This window comes from Lissotriton helveticus, chromosome 11 (assembly GCF_964261635.1).
Source record: "Lissotriton helveticus chromosome 11, aLisHel1.1, whole genome shotgun sequence".
NCBI lineage: Eukaryota > Metazoa > Chordata > Amphibia > Caudata > Salamandridae > Lissotriton > Lissotriton helveticus.
In genome coordinates, this window is record NC_136072.1 from 1,105,421,270 (window position 1) to 1,105,447,241 (window position 25,972).

A 25,972-nucleotide genomic window follows, 5' to 3' on the forward strand; every position below is an offset into this window, starting at 1 on the left:
TTCACCCTCCAATGTGGAGGCAGAATGTTCCCCTTCATGATGCATAAACACATCCAATAGTCCCACCAAGATCTCAATGTTCTCTTGCATCCTGTCAACACCTTCTCAACCAAACCTCCTCAGCCCTGGTCCATTCAACCACATCTGTAGGCCAGTGTTCCTCACTCTGTCCAGCTTGCGCTATCCATGTAATCACAACCCGCCTCTTGGCTAATAAAAGAATCAACTGCAGTAACCTAAAGGCCATTTTCTGTCTCCTTGGGCACCGGGTGTCCCCCAGCAAGCATATCAGAGGGTCCACATCTACAGGGATCTGCACCCCGGTCCTCACAGAACTCACTATATTTCCTCCAATAGTTTTACACCTCCGGATCAGGCCAAGTGGAGGGAGGTAGCGGATGGGCCATGACATCTATGACATGAATCACTCTTGCCAGGATTTATTCTATGCATCAATACCGGTGTGAAATATGTACAATGAAGGAAATGCAGGAGTTTAAATTGTGCATTACTCAACACCGTCTTCACCAGAGCACACATCTGGTTCCACAAGACACCATCACTTGGTACTCCCCCCCCCCCCCCCCCCCACACCCACCCAGGTCCTAAAACCAGGGCCCATGTGCCATAAATTGGTTCCTTCTACAGTCTGCCGTAAAAGTCCCATCAAGGTGTGATATCAAGTGCCAGCTTACGCCCAACTCAACCAAACCTCTAAAAGTAAGTCTATGACGGACCAAGTTGTGGCTACCTCTGGGACCTGCTTCCATATGATGCGTCTTTTACATACAATATTTCCCCTCCATCCATTAGCTGTACGTTAAACCTTGGTCAGGCACTGGTCATCAGTAGTCTGGAATATTGCAACGCTCTTTTAGTCACAGCTAATGAATCATTACGGAAAAAAAATCCAGGTGGTACAGAAAACTGTGGTGCGGCTTGTGACAAATATGCCCCCTAGACAGCCTGCCTCTCGCTTATGCAACAACTTAATTGGCTGCCCATTCGTCAGAGAATTACGTTTAAAGTTTGCTGCACTGTACATAAAGTCTTAAATGGCAAAGGACCAAGTTACTTAGTTCAGAAACGTATTCCCTACCAGCCAGGCAGGGTTACGCTCTGGAGAGAAATGTCTCCTTACCATTCCTCGCTTCAGGAAATCCCACTCAGGAGGTAAAGCCTTTTCCTATATGGCCCCTCTGTTATGGAATCAACTGCCCCCTTACACTTCGAAGATGTGATGATCTGCTCATTTTTAGGAAACTCCTTAAAACTCAACTTTCTGCTGTTTAATTCTCTGCTGGCTCTGCTCTTGTAATGGTCCAGCGCAGAGATACTCCTTCGGGATGATTCAGGCGCTCTATAAGTTCCTAAATTAAATTAAGTGAGGTAGTCGGGCCCTGGGACATGTGGGCATGCATCCCACACAATGTCGGCTATACTCGCATGCTGTACAAATTGGACCGGCCTTACCCCCAAAGCTCTTCTGTGCTGCCTAAAAAACTATAAATTCCTCTGCAGGTAACAGGTCTCCCAACACTTCACAACCACCTGCCCTCCAGGCACTCAAGGTAACAGACGAGCAAATGGTGCCTTACCCAGATCCCTTTTAACAGTACATTCCCACAGGGAAGCAGTGAGTCTTACCAAATAAGAGGCATACTCTTTACCTCTGCCCCCAGAACTGCGGCAGTGTCGATCACCCGCTCTAACTCTCCCAACAATGATTCCTCCCAAGTCTTCTCCTCGACCATACAATTCTCTGTGTGCTGCATTTGGGCAGCTAAATAGTATTGCTCTAGATCAGGCACCGCCAGACAACCCTCCTCCAACAGCAGCGTCATATGGACCCAAGCCACTCTACTTCGCCCTCGCCCAGATCAGAGTTGTAAGAAGAGAGTTCAGCCTGCGAAAGACTGCCCAGGACAGCACGTGAAAGGAAGGAAGTCCAGAAGCGCACAGACGAGCGCAGTCCCTCAATCGCTCTTTCAATGTTACATTGTTTACACCTTTGTGGAGTCTAGGCGAAAACCAACTAGAGATTGTGGAAGGAGTCCATCTCCCACCGAAGATGGACCACAGGCAGTTCCTCCTCTCCACAGACAGCCAAAGAACCCAATGCCCAATGGGAACAAAAGGGACTTGCTAGGATTATGGTGGCGGGCAAGGTAAAAAAACAAAAACAAAAAAAAGGAGTACTGTCCGCATATAAGGGAACCAAATGGGTGACACAACAATTCCCCACTCTGTCATATGCTGCCAGATCTATACAGCTAGTGGCTCCAATGCAATAGAAAAGAGTAGGGGGGGACAACGTACCTCTCCCCTTCCCAGAGCACTGCTATCTTACCCGAGCAGTGGGCTTTGTATAGAGTAATGTTCATAGAAACAGAAGTGAGGTCCATACCCATTAGCCTCCAACACCTGCATACGAACAAGTTACTTACCTTCGGTAACGATATATCTGTAAGAAACAGTAGTTAGTATTAGATTCCTTACCTTAGAATATCCCCAGGCGTCAGTCTGGATCCGGAAACTTTTGCGTAGCAGTACCCCTGCGCGTCGGTAGGCGTCGTCTGCAGGCGTCCCCTGCGGCTCCGCGTCGTCGGCGTCGTGCGCCGTGATGACGTCGCTGGAGTATATAGACGCCGCCTCCGCGCGCTGACGTCAGTTCTTTGCACACAGCTTTTCCGCGCCAGAACACGCAGAGCCATGTGAGAACCAACACTGGTGCCATTTGAAACTAGGGCCCTGAAAGGGATGTCCCTAACCCTAGGTATCAGTTCGCAGAACGGGGAGGATGGGCGGGGCGGTAAGGAATCTAATACTAACTACTGTTTCTTACAGATATATCGTTACCGAAGGTAAGTAACTTGTTCATCTGAAAGAAACAGGTTAGTATTAGATTCCTTACCTTAGAATAGATACCCCAGCAATACCAACCCCGGTGGTGGGTCTGCGAACCAATACAACCTACACCAGAAAGTCCTGGAGGACCGAACGGCCAAAGAAGCCATCCCTCCGGACTTGACTGTCCAGGCAGTAGTGCCTCGCAAAGGTGTGCAGCGAGGCCCACGTGGCCGCCTGGCAAATGTCCTGCAAAGGGACTCCCCGGCCCAGGGCAGTAGTAGCCGCCGTGGCCCGAGTGGAATGGGCCCTCAGCCCAACAGGAGGCTCCTTCCGAGCCAAAGAGTAGCATGCTTTGATGCACAGGACGACCCACCGAGAGATGGTCCGTTTCTGTACCGCCCTTCCCTTCTTCTCACCCACGTAGCCAACAAACAGTTGGTCATCCACCCGGAACTGGCGTGTGCGATCCATATAGAATGAAAGCGCACGTTTTGGGTCCAGACGATGGAGCCGCTCTTCATCCTTTGAAGGATGCGGAGGCGGGAAGAAGGAGGGCAAGGTGATGGACTGCCCAATGTGAAAAGCAGAGACTACCTTGGGCAGGAAAGAAGGTCTGGTCCGAAGAACCACCTTATCAGGATGAACAGACAAGAAAGGAGGTTGAACAGAAAGAGCCTGGAGCTCACTCACTCTCCTGGCAGAGGTGATGGCTACCAGGAAGGCCGTCTTTAAGGTGAGAAGACGGAGAGGACAGGAATGAAGGGGCTCAAAGGGAGCGCACATCAGGAAAGTCAAAACCAGGTTCAAGTCCCACTGAGGCATCACGAACGGAGCTGGAGGATACATGTGCGTGATGCCCTTTAAGAATCTTAACACAATAGGGGACTTGAACAAAGATGGCTGATCAGGTAGCCTCAAGAAGGCGGAAAGGGCAGAAAGATAGCCCTTGATAGTGCCCAGAGCAGAGCCCTGCTGGGCAAGGGAAAGGAGGAAGAGGAGAACCTCAGATAGAGGGGCAGAAAGGGGATCCACAGCCTTTGCTGTGCACCATGCCACAAATCTGTTCCACCGGCAGGCGTATACCGACTTTGTGGAGGGACGCCTGGCTGCCAGAATGACATCACAGACTTCAGGAGGCAAGTCAAATGGCCTCAACTGTCGCCGCTCAATCTCCACGCATGGAGGTGGAGACTGGACAGGTTCGGGTGGAGGACCGTCCCCTGCTGCTGCGACAGAAGGTCCTCCTGAAGGGGCAGGCGGATCGAGGGACCGACTGTCATGCTGAGTAGCTCGGGATACCAGTACCTTCGAGCCCAGTCCGGAGCCACAAGGATAACTTGGGCCCGGTCGCGCCTGATCTTCTTCAGCACTCTGGGCAGAAGTGGTATAGGCGGAAAGGCGTACAACAGACCGCAACTCCACTCGCGCCGAAAGGCGTCGCCGAGCGAGTGCCGTCTTGGAAACTCCAACGCGCAGAACTGATGACATTGCGCGTTCTCTTCTGTGGCGAATAGATCTAACCAAGGCTCTCCCCATTGCTGAAAGAGGCCTCTCGCCACATCCGAGTTCAGACGCCATTCGTGATCCACCGAGCACCGACGGCTGAGTTCGTCCGCCCTGGCGTTCAGAGAACCTGCCAGGTGTTGAACCGTCAGAGTCACGCCCTGACGTTCCAGCCATTGCCAGAGGCGCAGAGCCTCTTGGCAAAGGGTCCACGACCCCACACCGCCCTGTTTGTTGCAGTACCACATGGCGGTGGTGTTGTCCGTGAACACCTGCACTACACTCCCGTTGACAAAGGGGAGGAATGCCTTCAGTGCCAGGCGAATCGCCCGCAGCTCCAACATGTTGATATGGAGCCGGGACTCCGCCGGAGACCAGAGGCCTCTGATCTCCGCCTCTCCCAAGTGGCCACCCCAGCCTTGGAGGGACGCGTCCGTCACAACCACGTGCTCCGGCTGGGGAAGGGAGAGGGATCTGCCCCTGACCCAATCGCGGTCTGTAAGCCACCACTGCAACTGTCTCGCAGTGCCCTCCGAGATCAGGACATGGTCGGATAGGTTGCCCTGATGCTGGGCCCACTGAAACTTCAGGTCCCACTGCAGAGCCCGCATCCGCCATCTGGCGTGATGCACCAGAAGGATGCAGGAGGCCATCAGCCCCAGAAGCCGCAGCGTCAACCTGACCGAAACCCGGGATAACGGCTGAAAGATGGGAATCAGAGCCTGAATATCCCGGACCCGCCGTTCCGGGGGATAAACCCGAAACTGCGCCGAGTCGAGAACCGCTCCGATGAAAAGGAGCTTTTGAGAGGGACACAGGTGTGATTTCGGCACATTGATGGAAAACCCCAACTCGTGCAGGAGGTCTGCCGTCATCTGAAGGTGGTGGACGACTGTCTGGGGCGAGCCCGCCTTCAACAGCCAGTCGTCGAGGTAGGGGAAGACTGAAACCCCTAACCGGCGCAGATGAGCTGCGACCACCGCCATCACTTTCGTGAACACCCGTGGGGCGCTGGTAAGGCCGAATGGGAGCACGATAAACTGAAAATGCTCGTGGCCTACCGTGAACCGCAGGTAACGCCGGTGGGCCGGCAGGACGGGGATGTGAAAGTACGCATCCTGCAAGTCCAACGCTACCATCCAGTCGTGTGGGTCTAGAGCAGCCAAGACCTGAGCCAAAGTCAACATCTTGAACTTCTCCTTCCGGAGGAAGCCGTTGACGTTCCGTAGATCCAAGATAGGACGCAGGCCTCCCTTGTCCTTCTTGGGTACCAGAAAGTAGTGGGAGTAGCAACCACACCCTACTTCTGGCCCAGGAACGCGCTCGATGGCCCCCTTGGCCAAGAGGGCCGTAACTTCCTCCTGCAGAAGTGTCAAGTGGTCCCCCGACACACGGTGGTTCTGCGGTGGCATGGCTGGAGGAGTGGACTCGAAGGGGAGGGCATAGCCCCTTCGGACAAGCTGCAGCACCCACCTGTCCGATGTTATCGCGCGCCAGCGGGAGTGGTGATGGCGAACCCTGCCACCCACTGGCGTCACGTGAGCCCGAAAGCTCGGACTAGGAAGGCTTGGATGCCGCAGCGGAGGGAGGCGTGGACTGACCACGACGCTGGCCTCTACCGCCACCACGGCGGAAACCACGGGCGCCACCGCGCTGGGGAGCGCTCTGCGCCGCGTGGCTGGCAGCACGTGTGGGACCTCCTCTCCCTTGGCCACGAAAGGGCCGAAACGAACCCGTCTGCTGGCGCTGGGTCTGGGTCGAGAGACCCAAGGACTTGGCCGTGACCCTGGAGTCCTTGAAGCGCTCCAGCGCGTGGTCCGCTTTGTCACCAAATAGGCGACTGCCATCAAATGGCATGTCCATAAGCGTATTTTGGACGTCTGGTGAGAAGTTGGCAGATCTCAGCCAGGCATGGCGACGAATCGCCACCGTAGTGGACATGGCCCGTCCCAGTGAGTCCGTGGTGTCCAGACCACAACGGATCGAGTACCGCGCCGCATCCCGGCCTTCCACAAAGGCCCGGGTGAGCTTGTCCCGCACTTCCTGGGGGCATTGCGGCAAACACTCCTCGACCGTATCCCACAGGGAGTGGGTGTAGCGGCCCAAGAGGCACGCGGTGTTACAAGACCGCAGCCCAGCACTCAAAGAGGAAAACACTTTCTTTCCGAATTGGTCGTACCTCTTTGATTCCCGGTCGGGCGGAGCCGACGGAAATGCGGACTGCGAAGTGGAGGCCTGGATCACCAGACTCTCCGGGGAGGGATGGGTGGACAGGAAGGCAGGGTCGTCCGCGCAGGGACGGTGACGCCTGGCAACGTTCCGGTCAACCGGCGCACCAGAGGCGGGCCTGGACCAGGTGCCCAGAAGGACATCCGTCAGGGCCTCATTAAACGGCAGCAGAGGCTCCTGGGGGCATGACTGCGGTTTAAAAACTTCCGTCAGGATATTCGGTTTGACCTTCGCGACGGGGAGCTCAAGGTGTAAGGCCTTGGCAGCCCTCATCAGGACCACCGAATAGGCAGCACCCGCCTCGGACGCCACAGGGGACGGAGAGACAAACCCAGGGTTGGGCGACTCGTCCAGGCCACTGGCATCACCCAGATCACCTACCCAGTCCACATCGTACTGGCAGGCACGGGATAGAGGGTCCTCAGACCCCTCCCAACCCTCTCCATACTCCTCCTCGTCATACCCATATTCTGGGTCGACGATATAGACATCGGGGTCAACAGGCCCCATCGGCGTCGGGTCCGGCGTCGGCCGACGCCGGTCCGGCTCCGAGTCCGGAGTCGGGGAGGAAAGGGGGGTGGCGCCGCGCGGCGTCGGTGCCGGGGACCCGACGCCGGCCGGAGCCGACGGCGGAGTCGCTGCACCACGCGGGGGCGGTACCATGGGCTGGCCCACAGGAACCGACGCCGGAGAGGCCGGGAGACCAGCCGGCGACGAACCAGAGGGAACCAGCGGCGCCGGGGCCGGAGCCACCGGCGGCGCCGGGGCAGGAGCACCCGAACCGCTCGGGCCCCCAGACGGGACCGACGGGCCCGCAGGCGCCGAAGGCCCCGCCGGAGAAGACCTCGCCCTCATAGCAATGAGGAAGGCCTCGATCTCCTCACGCGACGCGCCTTCCCCAGGGACCGACAGGTGTGGGGCAGACGGCGTCGGCGACCCATGCGGGACCGCGGGGGTGGGGTCACCCGAGCCCCCGGCCGCAGCACGCGGGCGTCGGGGGGAGTCGGGGGTGCGATGGCGACGCCCCGACTTCTTGTGCTTACCTGACGAGCCGGAGGAATGGTGGCGACTCCCGGAGCGCCCATGGCGGCTCCGCGACCGCTCCCTCGACCGCTCCCTCGACCTCCGACCGGACCGGGACCGCTCTCGACGCGGGGCCGACAACCGGAGTTCGAGAAGCTTGCGGGACCGCTCCCGCCTAGCTTTTCCAGTCAAGGCCCGACAGTCGACGCAGGACTCCACGTCGTGGTCCGCGCCCAGACACCGGAGGCAGAGTCGATGGTGGTCGGTGACCGACATCATGCGGTCGCACTCGTCACAACTCTTGAAACCGGGCATCCTACCGGCACCGTAAAGAAGTTAACAAAAAACTTGGTCAAAAGACCGGAGTACTGCTCTTCGGATCTGCGCTAACTGGCGCGGAAAAAAGAAGAACTGACGTCAGCGCGCGGAGGCGGCGTCTATATACTCCAGCGACGTCATCACGGCGCACGACGCCGACGACGCGGAGCCGCAGGGGACGCCTGCAGACGACGCCTACCGACGCGCAGGGGTACTGCTACGCAAAAGTTTCCGGATCCAGACTGACGCCTGGGGATATTCTAAGGTAAGGAATCTAATACTAACCTGTTTCTTTCAGATAATATTGCCACTGACCGTTAGCAAACGATTTAGCTAGGTCTATTGACACGGCAGTCAATTCTTCCCCACGTCCCTCCACCTAGTGTATCACATGGATCATGTGCCACAGGTTCAAGTTGGTACTGCAACCAGGCATGAAACCACATTGGTCTGCATGGATCAGCCAAGTAACAACAAGGTGCAACTGAAGGGCGAACACTTTACAAAGTATCTGCATTAGTCATCGTAATTTGCCTATATGCCGAAAGATCCAATGGATTCCCCCAGGCTTCTGAAGCACGGTAATGCAGCCCTCTCTCATCGTACTGGAAGCAACCCCCCCTCTTGAGCCTCAAGGCACACCGCCAATAAGTGCTGCCCAAGCAGCGATGAGAAGATCTGATCGACCTGGACAATATAACCATCACAACCCAGCGCCTTGCCTTCGGTAGTTACCCAAGAGCGATACGTATCTCCTCCAACATGAGGGCCCCATCCAAGTCCCGAGGCTCTAGATCTTCCAGTCACGGGAGCGGTAATGACACCAAAAAGGCCTCAGACAGCACCCACAAAGGAGTAGGGTCGCAGTACATTTGTTCCAAGTAGGTGCGCAAGGTATCCACTACACTGTCTGATGTGTAAACTTCTGGACCTAGAGAAGTACGGAGGTGTAGAATGACAGAGTGCAGGACCTTCCGTCCAAGAAGCCAGGCAAGGAGGCACACAGATCTGTCTCCCACCCATTGTAGAAGTTGGCGACAGGATCTTAACGTAAACCGCTCAAACCTATCCCTAACCTATACCGGATGCTGAGCCCGCGTCAGGGAATCCTCGTTCTAATGTCTACGGTCTAAGGTCTAATGTCACTGTGGCCATGGAGTGGTCTGTTGTGAGTGTCAGCATTGGTGACGGGATACAATTATCCAGTCAGATATTGTCCTGGGGAAACCAGTGTATCTCTCATCATAGTGGCACTGGCACCTGTAGGGAAACAACCTTTACAACAAGGTTTTTACCAGGTTGTGCCTTCACCACGTGTTTTTTAGCACATGTTTTCACAACGTATCTGCCTGTACAACTCATGCTTTTACCAACCATTAGAGGTAAGTTCAAGGGTGTTAGTGGGGTGGAGGGGAGGGGGTGGGGATTCGGTCAACGCCACAAATACATTGTGTGCGTGTATATATTTATTTATTATCAGATTTGTAATGTGCCTGGATGCCCCATGTGCTAAAAAACACGTGGTGAAGGCACAACGTGGTAAAAACCTTGTTGTAAAGGTTGTTTCCCTACAGGTGCCAGTGCCACTATGATGAGAGATACACTGGTTTCCCCAGAACAATATCTGACTGGATAATTGTATCCCATCACCAATGCTGACACTCACAACAGACCATTCCATGCCCCAGCAAAGGGGCGTCCCAGCGCAACCAAAGACTTGAGGCTAAGCAAGGAGGGAAAGAGTTACTACGGAAAGAGCCATGTCTTTATGGCTTTACGAAATGCGAGATGATTCTGGATCCCTCTGATAGAAACTGGGTGAGAGTTCCAAAGTTTAGCCGCAAGAGTACGAAAGGAGCGGCCTCCAGCTCTGGTTCTTAAGACTCGAGGAATACAAACCAGACCTTGATTGGTTGATCTTAAAGTACACCGAGGCGCATAGAAAGTTAGCAAATTGGCCAGCCCCAATGGTGCTTGTTGGGTCAGAATCTTGTGTGCCACGCAAAGCGTTTTAAACTGGGTTCTTTTTTCAACTGGCAACCAATGTAGTTTAGGTAGAGATTGAGATACGGAGCAAGATTTCGGAAGCGCCAGAAGAATGCGGGCAGCTGCAATCTGTATTCTCTGCAGGCGCCGGATACTGGACTTGTTGGCGCCAAGATAAAGAGAGTTACCATAGTCCAGTCTTGATAAAATCGTCACCTGAACAATGGTTTGACGAACTTTCAAATAAAAAAACAACCCAGAAGAGGTTTTAATCCTCGCAGGAGCCCAAAACGGGTCCCTGCCACTGCTATATATATTTTTTAGAACGTATATGCTTTTACAATGCATGCCTTTACCACACGTTGTGTGTGTCAGTAGGAGAGAGAGAGAGAGAGAGAGAGAGAGAGAGACAGAGAGAGAGACAGAGAGAGAGACAGAGAGAGAGACAGAGAGAGAGACAGAGAGAGAGACAGAGAGAGAGAGAGAGAGAGAAGAGACCGAGAGAGAGAAACACACACACACAACGTGTGGTAAAGGCATGCATTGTAAAAGCATGGTGAAGGCATTGGGCACACTGTTGATCCCATCTGGAGATTTGCCACACCAGTGCTAACTAGAGGTGGACTAGGGGCATTTTCGTTAGGACAGGCAGAATTTTCAGTTTGGTGTCCAACCAGCTTATAGGTGCGACATTAGGCCTTTAGGGGATCAACATTTTTACCCTTATACCCGCAGAGGGCTGTGAAAACTTCTGAGGCCCACACCCCTGAACAGGTGTTTGGGGCCCTTTAGAAGACTCTTGTTTTTTATCTTCCGGGAAGGATCACACTCTTTCCCCTGGGAAGGTTTGGTAACCCATTTCTTCTGGTCACCATATTAGTGACCTAATGGTCAGCCTTCATTTCCAATTCTTGGGGAGAAATTTGACCTAGGTCTACCAAATACAAATATAGCTTTTCATTTGTGCAATTACTAAACATGTGTTCTTTCATCAATAGATTATACAGTCCAACATAGTCCTGGACATCACTTCCAGTTCCCAACCATATAGTGCTTTTACTAGTAGTCTATGAAGTCAACCCAGGATTGGCTTGGGGTTTTGTGAGCCTCCCTGATTCTAATCCTATACTCCTCAGTTAAGAGTCCAAAGCCCTCAATCAGGGTACTGTTCATAAGGTCAGAGGACTCAGCATCCAGACCAGTGAGGGTCAGAAGTCTGTATCTGCAGTTACCAGCTCTCTCAAAGGCTCTGAACCTTTTGGTGATATCATCACCTTCCTCATATTTGGAGAGGCTACCTATTGGAATCACATGAACTGTGTCTTTCCCTAGCTTTTATGTTGCTGCCACCATTGATGGGGGGTAAGCCATTCTCTGCTATCTCTTTTTCTAGAGTTTGGATTCTAGGTCTAGTCTTTTGGTCAAACTTGCTAGAAGGATGTCCCCTTCACTGAGGCTGTCCTCAGTGATCTCTTCGGGGTCTGGCCCACACATGTGCGTTCTAGGTGCTGTGAGTACTACCCTTGAAGTGAGAGGCTCAGGGATCCTGTTTTACCAATTTAGTGAACGAGGTTGGGGGTTGTCCTCCACATCACTAAAATCCTCTTCTGGGTTGGGATCTTCATTCTCAGAAGGGTAGTCCCTTGAATAATCTACCAAGAGCTCCATGAGCTTGGACTTGGACTTGAAAGGATGGGATGACCTCCTTCCTCACCGACAGAACCCAGAGCGTTCCCCTCCCCCATTCTGTTCGGAAGCCACCAAGATCATCTGCGGTGGACCCCAAGGATCGTCCCTCAGCCAGTTACTCTTCAACGTCTACAAGGCACCACTCGCCAATATCGTCCGCTCGCACAACCTTAACATCGTCTCCTATGCCGACACTCAGCTGATCCTGTGTCTCACCAAGAACCCCGCCACCGCCAAAACCAACCTCCACGAAGGAATGAAGGCCATCGCCCACTGGATGCAGAACAGCCACCTGAAACTCAACTCAGACAAGACAGAGGTCCTCATCCTGAGCTCCACCCCCTCCGCCTGGGACGACTCCTGGTGGCCAGCAGCTCTGGGAGCTGCCCCCACACCCACCAACTACGCACGCAACTTGGGGTTCATCCTTGACTCATCGCTCTCAATAACTCAGCAAGTCCACGCTGTCTCCTCCTCCTGCTTTAACACTCTACGCATGCTCCGCAAGATCTACAGGTGGATCCCCACCGGAACCAGAATTATAGTCACCTGGCCCTCGTCAGCAGCAGACTGGACTACTGCAACGCCCTCCTCGCAGGAACTACAGCCAAACTCCAGAAAAGACTTCAGCGCATACAGAACGCCTTCGCACCCTCATTCTCGACATCCCCGCCACACCCACATCACCGCCCACCTGAAGGACCTGCACTGGCTTGTAGTCAGCAAATAGATCACCTTCAAACTCCTCACCCACGCTCATAAAGCTCTCCACAACGCCTGACCAGAATACCTCAACAATCGTCTCACCTTTTACACCCTGCACAAGTGTGCACAGAGTCCAGTGAGTCCCCAAAAGTATAGCAGAGGCTAAAGTAGGTAATACATTACACTCAAGTTAGGGGTAGCTGGGCTAAGTAGCTAGGCTTTTCAGAAGATAGTGTTTAGCATTTATAGTACACACTCAGGCAAGAAATGATATTACACATTCAAAGACTGAATCCAGACCAATTGCTTGTACAAAAAGTTGTTACTTTGTAATGTTATTACTAGAACCAAGAATCACTTAGTGCAGGTAAGTTTGTAAATGTAGCAATATTTTTCAATAATGCAGTAATGTTTTGTAAATGCAGTTGTATACTTTACAGTATTAAGAATGCTTTCTGTAGTTGCCAATCAAATGCAGTTGCATGATTTTGCAATAAGATTAGACAGTTGAATGCAATAGATGAATTTACAATTCAATTCTATGGAGGAAAACAATATTATACGATTTGCAGGTAAGTACTAGACTTACTTCCCCAGGCTTTGGGACAACACAGGGCAAAGTTCAAAACCCGATCGGTACTGCACCACTAGCGGCTCAGGGGCAGCCGGGTACAGAGGTCATTGGGCCCAATGGAGCCGGGGTTAATCGAATAGGGTTGTATGTCTCCAGAATGCATGCCATTACATCGCATGCCTTTACAACGCGGTTGTAACAACGCAAGGGTTTTTACAATACGTTACCATTACAGCGCAAACTTTAACCACGCATATACCTTCACAACGCATGCCTTTACAACGAATTTTGTTGTAAAAGCATGATTTGTAAAAGCATATGTGTGGTTAAAGTTGTGATTGAAAATATAAGTATTTTACAGATAGATGTAAAGGCTATTTATGTATACATTATATCTTTATATTTCCCTTTAAAATACTTGCAATTTCTTAGACATGGCCTGCATGGTAATGCATGAAAATACATGTAAAACAAAAAAAAATACTTCTATATATGTTTTTATATATTCCACACACAATGATGTCTGTTGAAATATATAAAACCATATATATAAATCTAACAGCCCCTGAACCCCTACCCACCCTAAAATTACACATGCACCCCAAAACCCTACTCACTTTAAAACTACCCTTGTAACCCCAAAATCCCTACCCACCCTAAACCCTAAAACTACCTTTGCCACCCCAGGACCCCTACCCAACCTAAACCATAAAACTACCCTTGCCACCCCAAAACCAATACCCACCTTAAACCCTAAAGTTACCCATGCCACTACAAAACCTATACTTGCCCTAAACTCAAGAATTAACCATGCCACCTCACAACCCCTACCCACCCTCAAATTACCCCTGCCACTCCAAAACCCATAGCCACCCTAAAATTACCCTTTCCACCCCCAAAACCCCTACCCATCCTAAAACCCTAAAATGACCTGTGCCACCCCAAAACCCATAGCCATCCTAAACCTTAAAATTACCCTTGCCACCCCAAAACCCATAGCCACCCTAAACACTAAAATCACCCTTGCCACCTCAAGACCCATACCCACCCTGAACTCAAAATGTCCCCTGCCACAACAAAACCCATACGCACCCTAAAACCTAGTTACCCATGCCAATACAAAACCCATACCTGCCCTAAACCCAAAAATTAACCATGCCACCTCACAACCCATACCCACCCTAAAATTACCCCTGCGACCCCAAAACCCATACCACCCTAATCACTAAAATTACCCTTGCCACCTCAACACCCATATACACCCTAAACCCTAAAATTACCCATACCACCCCAAAATCCATACTTACCTAATACTTACATTTGAAAAACATATTCCTTTACCATTCATGCCTTTACAATAAAGGCATGCGTTGTAAAGGTCTGTCCATTGTTAAAAATTGCGTTGTGATGGTCATGTCTGTCCATGGAACAGACAATGTAGGGTCATGTTGCTCTTGCAGCTATGCCCTCCCCTGCGGTATGGTGCACCCTGTCTTTAGGGCTGCAAGGCCTGCTAGAAGCATGACTTACCCATGCCAGAAGCAGTGTTGGTGGGCATGACACACAGGAATGTGCGTCATGGTGACTTTTCAATTTGGTCTGCACCAAAACACGCAGCCTGCAATGGCAGTATGTGGGCGTTAAGGTGAGGGATCTCCGAGGGTGGCATAATACATGCTGGAGCCCTCAGAGCCCCCGTCTGCTCACAAGACCCTTAGTACCGGAGGTACCTTTTACAAAAGACTTATAGGTGGCCTAGAAGAGTGTCAATTGTGGAGACAAAGAAACAGTTTTGAGAAAGAACACAGGCCCTGGGAGCCTGATTGGCAGGGAACCAAGGGCACACGAAGACAAGTTGGCATCATGTATATGGCAAAAAGTAGGAGAGCAGCCATGCAAAAAAAGGGCACTTTCCCACAGTAGACAATTCCAAAATTATGCAGACTGATAATGATTTTGTTGAAACCAAAACATAACAATAAGTAGGAAAAACAGCATCTGGTGACATTTTCATCAGCACTTTCTGCACAATGGCTGACTTACAAAAGTAATATAACATTACATCCGCCAGACTGCTCTTGTTGCAGGGATACATACTATTTGTTGGTTGTACAAAAGCAGGCGCTATCCAAAGCCAAATACTCTGCTGCAGCTTAAAATGATATTTCATTGTGTACTGATCATGCAGCAATTCATGGTAAAATTGGATGAATGATCAAAGGGTATGAAGGAAACCTATTCAATTTTTAAATGTGCTTACAATACTGGGTTAAGGAGCCGTGGTTATTTATACTACTGTGAATTTTGGGTTACCAATTCTATCGTATGGTTCAGAGACATTTTGCAAAATGAATTCTTTCTTCCATACTGGCTTACATTTGGAAGCCACAAATAGAGATAAATTAAATTGATAATAACAAATGCTCTACTATTCAGTATTCACGCACTTATAATGAAAGCAGCACCCACTTGCGTGGGTGGGACTATTGCCTGAAATAGTAAAGGCCCCAAAACGCAACGTGGAGACATTGACATTTCAGCATGATAAAGTTACCATTTTCACGCTGTAGGTAGCTGTGGAATTCGGGCCCAAGCGCCAACTAGGCGAAACCAACCAAACCCAAACACTTCTGAAAACAAGACACCTTGGGGAGCCCAGGGGGATGTTACTTGTTTGGATCACACTTTCTTTTTTTAACACAGAATGCCCTTCAAACCTTAGAATTAGACTATAATCACGGACTTTCTCACACTTCTGTGAGAGAAAAAATTGTAATCTGCAGGGATCCACAAAATTCCTACCACACATGGTTTCCAAACTTCTGATGAAAATGGCACCCCACTTCTATGGGTTCATCAATTGCCCGCAACGGGAAAGCCCCCACAATGCAACATGAAGACATACATTTCACCATGAAAAATTAGCAATTTGGCAATGTGGATAACTGCAGAATTTGGGTCTGGGTACTGCCTCCTACCAGTGAAAACTACCAAACCCAGACACTTCTAGAAACTAGCAACTAAGAGTAGTCCAGGGCGGTGTTACTTGCATGGATCCCTCTTCCTTTGCTTACCCATAATGTCCTTCAAACCTCAACCTTCAGCTAAAATCAAACAGATTTCTGAGCGGGAAACGTCTGTAAACTGCAGGGATTCACAAAATTCCTTCCACCAAGCATGCAGAACTTTCTCCAGATAACAACAGCAATGGATGAAAACCATGATGAAATGACATGAATACAGTCTTTGCATGGTCCCTGGATCAGTTTTTTTAACTGGGAAATTAGTGTGCTATTATGTTATGTTATGTTATGTTAATAAAGCATTTATTGAGCGCACTATCACCGGTTGGTTTCTTGGCGCTAAAATCAACAGAACATAGTCATGGATGTGAGATGGAGAGTTATTGGTATGCTTGTCTGTAGAGCCAGGTCTTTAAAGCCTTCCGGAATGAGAGGAGGTCCTGGCAGGTCCGAATCTCAAGAGGGAAGGTGTTCCACAGACCAGGAGCCAGTATTGCAAACCTGCGACCGCCAGAACGCTCGAGTTTAGCAGGGGGTATCTGAAGGAAGCCGTGGTGGGAAGAACGGAGGTTACGGGATGGTACTTACTTTGTATGAGTTGGTCAATAAATTTGGGACTTCTGCAATGTAAAGATTTAAAAATCATACATCCTGTTTTGAATGTGCAACGTTGGATCACCGGAAGCCAATGGAGTTTCATGAGTAAAGGGGTGGCTGAGTGCCACCTAGGTTGATTCAAAATCAATCTGGCGGCAGAGTTTTGCACCATCTGGAGTTGTTTTGACAGGTAAACGGGGAGACCTAAATAAATAGAGTTTGCGTAGTCCAGATGGGACAAAACGGTGACGATCACTACCTGGGTAACCGCTTCCAGGGTGAGAAGGCGCCGGACCTTCTGGATTTTCCTCAATTGGAAAAAGCACTTAGAGACCACCTGGCCCACTTGTGCTTTTAGTGAGAGATCGCAGTCCACGGTGACCCTAAGTGTCTTTGCCGATGTTGATGGAGTCGGGGCTTGACCTAAATCCGGCAGCCAATAGTGGAGGCCCCAATGTTTGGCGCTGTCTCCAGTGAGAACTAACTCGGTTTTTCACGGATTAAATTTCAGCTGATTTTGGTCCATCCAGGCTTTAATGTACCTCATGGTCGATTGAAAGTGCAATATGGAGGTATCAGAATTGTCAATCGTAAACAGCAGCTGTAAATCGTCAGCGTAGTTAAATACCGTCACCTGCTTATCTCTAAGGGCCTGAATCCGTGGAAGGATATAGAGATTGAACAGGTGGGGTGACAGGGAGGAGCCCTGTGGAACTCCGTATGTAATGAGCTGTTTTGAACCAACTAGGTCTCCAAGACGAACTGCCTGAGAACGGTTCTCCAGGAAGGACATCAGCCAGTGGACCGCCGTGCCCCAGATGCCGGCCTGTCCGACACGGTCGATCAAGATGTTATGGTCGACCGTGTCAAACGCGGCCGACAAATCCAGGAGCACCAGTGCCTGAGGAGAGCGCCTGTCTGCACAGTCCCGGAGAGTATCCAGGACTGTGGTTACCACCGCCTCCGTTAAATGAGCAGGTCGAAATCCTGCCTGGTGGGGCTCAAAACAGCCAGAATCCTCTAGGAAGTTAGAGAGGCATTTGGCTACATGAGCCTCCAACACCTTTGCCAGATAAGGCAATAAGGAGATGGACCGGTAGTTTGCCTTACAGGATGAGTCAGCCCCAGGTTTCTTTTAAGAGCGGTATGACCGTGGCTTCCTTAAATGCCAGGTCAACAAGTCCAGAGGACAAAGAATCATTTAGGAGCGCAAGGGCCGGGCCGGAAGGACGGAAAAACACTCTTTTAGAATGTACGGAGGACAGCTATTTGAGGGGGCACCGGATTTAACTCTTGTTAATAGTTCCTGGAAATGATCCTGAGTAATCAATGGCAAGCTGCTAAGAGTACCAGAGCTATTATTAATGATTGCCATCCCGGTATTAATTGGAATCACCGACTGGGGGATACAGGCTTTAATGTCCTTGATTTTCTCACTGAAGTAGGTGTTGAGTGAGTTACAGAGGGACTGGGACGGACATTGTCCAAGTTAGTTAGTTCATGAAGGATAGAAAAAATTTCCTTGGATCTATTTGAGGATTTGAGTACTCGAGAGGAAAAATAAGTCACCTTCGCAGCGGAAATTGCGCTCATATATTCCTTCCTGGCCCTTATAAATTTGATCTTTAACTCAGGATCATAATTGCGACGCCATTGACGTTCCAACTGCCACAGGGCCGATTTCCTAGATTTTAAATCAGAGGAAAACCATCTTTGGGCGTCAGCGCGCCGTGCCAATCTGACTTTTTTTATAAGGGGCATGCAGATCAGTAGCGGCTTGTAGCCAGCCTGAAAGGTTAGTTTCTGAAGAATTGATGTCACCATGAAAGGTGGGAGTAGTATTGGCTAGTGACTGTAGGAATGCTGCTCTATCCATAGCATTCCAGTTCCTAGCTAAACCACCTGTGGCCACTGCCGGAGTCCTAACAGAGGGGAAACATAAATTAAATTTAAGGATAAAATGATCTGACCAAAGGCAAGGCAGGGTTGTCGGGGTTGTTACACATGTAGTGTTGGTCAACACCTGATCTAAAATGTGGCCCTTACAGTGAGTAGGAGAAAGCACTAATTGTAAAAAGTTTAAATTTGACATAAGTTCAGTCAATTCGCCCGATTGAGCGCTTTCCATAGGGTCGTTGAACCAATAGTTTAGGTCAACTACTAAGAGGATCCTGGCGCGGTCCAGAGCTAAGTTAGCAACTTGATCACTCAGTGCCAGAGGGAACGTTGGCATTGAGTTAGGAGGTTTATACAAGAGGACACATGCCATCGTCGTATGGGAGGAATCAATCTTTAACACTAAATTGTCCGTGTTTGGTAACGTTAGGCAGGTCAGAGTGGTAACTTCCAAACTTGTGCGGATAACTGCCACTACCCCCCCGCCCACTTTCCCCGTGTCCCGGTCTGCGTGGATGATATAGTAGCTAGGTGGGAGGGCTGCTATAATATCAGGGGCGGAATCGGGGGTCAGCCAGGTCTCTGTAAGTAGGAGAATATCCGGTTTCTCCATATCCAACAAAAGGAAGATATCCATCTGGTGTTTCACCAGGGAGCGAGTGTTTAAGTAAAGGATAGCAAGTGAGTGGGAGTGCAGACCAAAATTGGCCTGGCAGTTTGCAGGGACTACAGATGAGAGACCCTCAGTCAAGATACCGTATCTCCTGGCCTGTGTATCCTTCGGCATATGCCCTTGGCCTGTATTATATTCCAGTAGCTGTGCTCTGGAATAATGGGTAAGACGTGTAGCATGGTCTGCCCCTAGTCCTGGATGGTCGCGGACGGGCGCAGACGGGCTTGACTTTGGCGCGTCTTTGACGCGCCCGCTGCGCTCGTCCGCTGCGCTTCCTAGTAAGGAGAGTCATTTTATAGACGTAAAGGTGGGAGGGGCCGAGCACTGTACCGCTCACCTGCTTCACCTAAGATGGTGGCTTCAGCTCTAGACCCCGGCAGCGCCTAATCGGCTGCAATGGGGCGAGCAGGATCGAAGGAGCAAAGGACAGTGAGTAGATTTTTAAAAAGATGCCCAGAATGATCAGTGGGTCAGTTAAAAAGCAAAAAACACAATATCACAAATACGCTTTAAAATGCGGCTCTACTGCTTGCTCACACAATCAGTCCCGGCTTCCACCTCAGGACTCTCACATCCGCTGTGCATCACATTAACCCAAAAAAACCTCAGTAAATGATTTAAACAAAATCCTTCTGGTGTCTGCAACTAGAAGGATGTTTTTAACAGTGCTGCTACCGAACCATTCACGGCAACTGCACTACCGAGGTAGGGGCGGCTGACATGAACAGTTTGTCACCCAAACTGAAGCAGCCATTATCCCTACAGTATTACAAATTTCCAATTTCCCAATAATTTTTACCAATGACTAAAGTTTGCTTATGTTTCAGTCATTATAGATGAGAAATATTGATTATACCTCCCCAGATTAAAACATTTTAAAACTCATTTGCTAAATGATTTCTTCCTTGGAATAGTGTTATATAGCTTCTAAGAGTCAAACTACAGTTACTATGAACCCCTTACCTCCAGGTAGTACTCCATAGCAGTCTCAAGATCATCACGTTGAGCTGCTAGTTGGGCCAGATTTTTGTAGGTCGAGTACTTTAGCATTAAACCGGGGTGTTTCAGTCCTTCTCGTTCATCTGTGGATGGAACAGCCTGAAAACGACAGTTTGAGAATAAGGCAGGATACCCTCAATCATGAATCAAAGCTTAGAATGGCAAGGAACTGTGAATGAATCAAACCTCAGACCAGCAAGGGACTGTGACCTTTTGATGCAGTCTCTTTTCCAGTGCTATCAATCTGGCTTCCGACCACACAACAACACAAAGACCACTAACTTCAGAAAGTCAATGCTGCACTCCTGATCAACAAGAATGACCCTTACCTCTTAATCCTTCTCAACCTCTGCACAGCCTTTGACACAGTCAGTCACCAAGCACTGTACCACATGCTGGAAACTCACATGTTTTTCCAGATATGGGCCTTCAGTGACTCACATCCCATTGCACCAATCTTCATCAGTTCACCAAGACAGGAGCCTCAGCAATCCAGTCACTAGTTCATACTACAGAATACCACATAAGCTCCATTTTGTCACCCACGATCTTCAACCTCTACGCAGAACGTCTTGGAATGCTATTCACTGACTGCTCAATCACGATCTCCTAGTATGCGAGATAACAAGCAGCTCTAAATGAAAACCTCTAGAGGCATTCAGCTACTCAAATACCGAATTGCTCCAATTCATATCAGGATGTTAAGCACCTACCATAACTCAAGCCAACCAAAGAAGAATTGATCCTTTTTGGGAACTAGAACAAACAATCACAGATTGAAGACCATCTCTCCAGGATGAACCCAGAGGGCTTCACCCACCAGCTGATGCCCAACAGCAAATCTCTTGGCTTTACCACCAACACCACCAAAGGGGTGCAAAGGCTTTACCCTCAAGACCCTCCCCCCACAATATAAAAAAACAAAGAAAGCCTAACATCAATGTAACCTCTTGAAGAAAGTAAAATGATTATTTTTGAATTCCACCTGCAGAACTAATGCCCGTGCCTTAGTGCACCTGGATGATGAGTCTCACAAACTTTACATTGTCAGCCCGCATTCCTCCATACTGCAAAGCATCATACAAGACACGGCACGTCACCACAATCATGAAGGAAAAACACTAGCTTCCCATTTAATCAGGCGTTGTCTTCCAGACTGGCTGTGTCACATGCAAGCCCCCAGAAACTGCATCCCGGAATATACGGACTGTGCCACCTTATCCATTTACACACCTAGAATATGGAACATCCATGTGAACATCAGAACAGCATCAACTCTCTGAATCGTGTGCAATGCTCTATTGATGTCTTGCTAGGTTCATGCTCTACAAATGCCTCTACATGTATACTGAAGTATCGTTACAGATCTTTTAACCTATAAACGCAAACAAAGAAACACACTCACCTTTGTTTCTTAAAGAAAAAATAAGCATTGTTTTTCCACACATCAGTCCCTAGGATAAATCAGAAACCAAGCATATCGACAGTTATAGAACCCTCCCTACCTCACTACGCAAGAAATGCTGAGTTTTTGATTAGCGCTAGCTGCAAACAAAGTATGGGGTAACCCAGGAGCTCTGTACATAGCCACGAGCACCTGTCATGAGACAAGTACAAATAGTAAAATAAAGGCGGAGCAGACATCAAAACTTTAATGAATTCAGTTTATCACCTGTAAATAGTCACAAAATGTTACTTGCAGTTCTATTATATTATGCTATTCCCAGCAGAAATGTAACAATGGGAATATAAAAATGCAACAAATAAACGAAGATGACTGCACACAAATGAGATTAATATTTGTTCACAAACAGTGTAGGAATTGGATATTGCAGTGCTTTGTCTCCATCAGGTCATTTTTATGATGCATCTAGAAAGGGTTTTTCATCTCATTGTTCTTTTCCATACAACTGTTCAAACATTCGCAGTCACCAGATTCCTAGGTCAGACAAGTATTAAATGTTACTATCTCTCATCTTGCATGTTTGAAATGGTTATATAAGACAACACACAAGACTCTAAGGAGGTCATGCAGACTTCATATGACATTGCATCTCATGAATAACCGTATTTGGCTATTTTCCCTTCAAAGTTTTATACATAAAGAAAGTCAGGCCAAATTTAAAAATGACCACCAAGCAGGAAGTCATTTATAATGCATTGGCATGATCTGTCATCACAGCGGTTCCTGCCAATGCATTTTGCTGTTTGGTACAGGGCTGCATCAACATGACACAGCCCTGCACCAAACAATTTTCTTTTTTTTTATTTTCAAAAAGAAAATTCTCAATCTGGATTGTCTTTTTGAAAATAAAAGAATGAATGCCCCCCTCACCATGGGAGTCCTCTCCCATTGTGGTTTGCCTGGTGGTGACGGACAGTAAAAAAATGGCTTTATGTCCACCCATCCCGAATGGGTATGTTGACATCTAGCCAATCCTCCGACACCCCTTACTCTGCCGGGCTATGACGGTGACAGAGTAGTCACTGCCGTAGCAAAACCTATGGTCTGCCCACATCGAAATTGGCAAAGGGGACCATTATGTTGGCGGTATGTATACTACGTCGCCGTTCCAACAGAGTATATATACCAGCAACATATAAATGAGGCCCTACAATTCTCGCCATTTACTTACATACTCTGCGAGCCCAGACTTTACTTTTCTGCTGTACTGGCATGGATTTCACACTAATTCCCTACTCTCTCTAATCCATGTATTTTTGAATCGCACTACTATTTGTGGGTTCTCTACCTAATCTCCTCCTAGAAGCACTATTCATAAAATGTAACCATGGAGCACCTCCGGAGTGCTCTTTTAAGTTTCTCTTACAATGCGGTGTTCTAACATCACACAACTCAAAGCATGCAAAGAAAGTCTACATATTTCTAGAGAATGCGTTTTGAATGTTAGGTTTATGTCCTATTTAAACTGATGCTATTTATTTGGATCCTTAAATATGGGGTGGTCCGTGAGTAATGATGGAGGACTAAGAGTTATGTCAATCACTTACCTCCTGCAGTAGGCGAGTATCCAGCAACTCATGGTACGCACGGGAGGACTCATCAAAGCAGTCATGTTTTTGAAGGTCTAAGGCTTTATGGTAGAGAGCAAATGCTTCAGCTTCCTGCAGTGAAAGAAGCCCCTCTTAGTCATTCTCTGAACAACATATACAGTTGCTATCATGCATGCCCCGCCATCATTCACAGAAAACACTATTAACCCCAGCTGCCACCATTAGATCACACACTAAACAAGCAATGGCAAAGCCAATCGTCCTAACATTAGCATTAGATCTACTGCCATTGATCATACTAGTTTTCTTTTGAAATTTATATTTAAAACATTTATTACCTACACCAATCCAAAATAGATGCCTCTGTATGCCATCACAGACACAGAAAGAAACAAATGGCTAAAGTGGGCTGACCCACTCGCAAATGCTGTATGTATGGTGGGTGGAAACAAAATGTGAATCACACCACAAAAGCCTAATGAATGAAGGGGGCAGATTGAAGGTAAAGGATTTTATTAGGGGAAACAAAATGTGTTGGCTAAAGCTACACCTTAAAAATAGCTGAACACAAAACAGCTAATATTTTGGAGTAGGGTGCTGTGCATTAAAGTTTTAAACTATAATTAGTGAAATCAGATATTGTTTAAGTTGTTGAGCCAATGCTATTTTATGTTCGACAACTCAGAGTGTCAACCCACGGTCACGGTTTTGATTTGACTTACCTGGGCCTCCTTTGTTTGTGTTTTGTGACTTTTGAAGGTGTCCTCATGGTCATCCCCTGCTGTGGAGGTGGCATTTAATGCTGCAATTCGAATCTAGAAATGAGGAAAGCAAAACTATCACACCACTCTGCCTTTTACCATACCTGACTTTTATAACAAAAGATAGTCATTCAGACAAAGCAACGCAGCGTACTGTAGCACTATTGGCTATTTTAATAACCCACAAACAAAATGGAAATTATATTGTCTTTTGAAGCTCCTGTAACATGAAGCCCTGCTGAATTAACCTTACTTCCTTTTGCCTCTAGCAGCTCACGGTAACTCCATTAGTGGTCTCTAGGTATATATTCTTTTTTTCTAAGCTTTTTGTATTGAAATGCACACCGTCTAGAATTCACTGCAATTTTGTGTATTTGCAAACAGTATCTGCATGGAGCACTCTGGTAAAGGGTGGGGAGTCAGATCGACTTACTGTTAACATGGGTGGTAGGTGCCCATGACTGCAGGGCCATGGAGGCCTGGATTCAAACACTCAAAACAGTTGACAGCCAAAGGTCAGAAGCGTTCGCACCCAGAGTACTAAGGAACACTAGGCATTAGAAACTTTGAAATCTGCTCTACACAAATACTATTGGCAAACACTCAAATTGCAACTTCTGATGAAGGTGCCAGCGTGAGGGAGATTTACTACTAACAATGGAAGAAACTGCGGGTCACCAGAGGTCCATAAAGTCCAACAGTTGACAGACTACAGTGAAAAAATCTTGCCCACTCTAAAGAACACTAGGCGGTTGGCACTTTGAAAGCCATGCTTTCGTATTTGTTAGGCATTCAAAGCACCCCACAGCCCACAGGGAAAAACCCTGATCGTCAAGGGGAAAAAAGCACACTCCGTGTTTAGGCAGGGCATTTGCACGCAGAGAATGAAAATCAAGCACTACCTAGCTAAGGGGCCAGAAACATTGAAGAAAAAAATGTTGAAAGCTCATTCATCCAAAAGAAGTCTGAAGGCTAATTTAATAAACTCTAAAATCTAGCATTTGATTCCAGATAGGTCTCTTTCAGCATTTAAGTATAGAATGTTATTACCAACTTATCACCTAAAGGTGTCCCAAAATTGAACAACTGAAACTAATACTAACAAAAGAGCATTTTAAGCAGCAAACACTTTGAGAAGAACTGCCCCATGGTGCATGTGTGGAGAAGTATGTTCTACAGCCTGGTATCACACTTTAGTGGGTAAGACTCTTGAGATTGATGTGGGATGTGTAGATGCAAGAGTTTGGCTGGCTCAAGTATGCAATGATCTAAATCCTGAAAGAAACTGAGCTCTTCAAATAAGCAAGCCTTAGTCATGGCAGCACTGAATGATGGTTGTATACATACTGTGGTAACCAAGAGGGCAGTAAGATGCCCTTATATGTAATAGCAATTTTACATTGTGTAAACCACACCGAAAGGGTGCCACAGCCCTTTACAAAAGAAACAGTGGTATCCGTGAAAAATAACAAAAGACAAACTGTGGAAAATATAGTGATACACCAAACAAGAGTGACATAGAGAGATAATAATAATACAAATTGCACAATTGTATCAAGAGTGAAGAGAAAAACATGTTATGTAATGTTATGTTATGTTATGTTATGTTAGGGTCATTTATTACGCGCACAGATGCTCAAGGTGACAACACAACACAACTGTAAAGAATAAAAAAGATGAATTAAGAAAACAGGAAAGTCTTGACAGCTCTTCGGAAAGAGAGCAGATCACCAAGGGCACGTATCTCTAAGGGGAGAGAATTCCACAAAACCGCGGCACGTACTTGAAATGAGCGGCCACCAGCACGGCTGCGCTTGAAACGGGGAACGACTGCAAGTACAAGGTCCGATGATCTTAAAGAACGGACCGGGACATAAAGGGACAAGAGATTTGAAAGAATCAAAGCAGGAGAGCCCTTAAGGATCTTGTAAGCCACACAAAGTACTTTGAACTGGATCCTTTGCGCAATCGGCAGCCAATGCAGAGAACGCAGGGTGTTAGTAGTGGAGCAGAATCTGGGTAAACCCACAACTGCTCTAGCCGCTGTATTCTGTACGCGCTGAAGGCGGGTGATTTCAGCCCGATTCAGCCCTACTAGAAGGGAGCTGGCATAATCGAGTCGAGAAATCAC

General features: G+C 48.4%; 1 protein-coding gene across 8 annotated transcripts in view; it reads right to left on the minus strand.

Moving 5' to 3' along the window:
- CABIN1 (calcineurin binding protein 1) overlaps positions 1 to 25,972 on the minus strand; it is a 1,271,888-nt gene that overhangs the window by 1,172,362 nt on the left and 73,554 nt on the right. For all 8 annotated transcript variants that reach the window (XM_078667788.1, XM_078667793.1, XM_078667787.1 and 5 more), the window contains 3 exons: positions 23,803 to 23,895; positions 23,078 to 23,191; positions 20,030 to 20,164 (listed from right to left, as the gene is read on the minus strand). In XM_078667788.1, the coding sequence (XP_078523914.1) occupies positions 20,030 to 20,164; positions 23,078 to 23,191; positions 23,803 to 23,895 (342 nt within the window). The remainder of the gene's footprint in view (positions 1 to 20,029; positions 20,165 to 23,077; positions 23,192 to 23,802; positions 23,896 to 25,972) is intronic.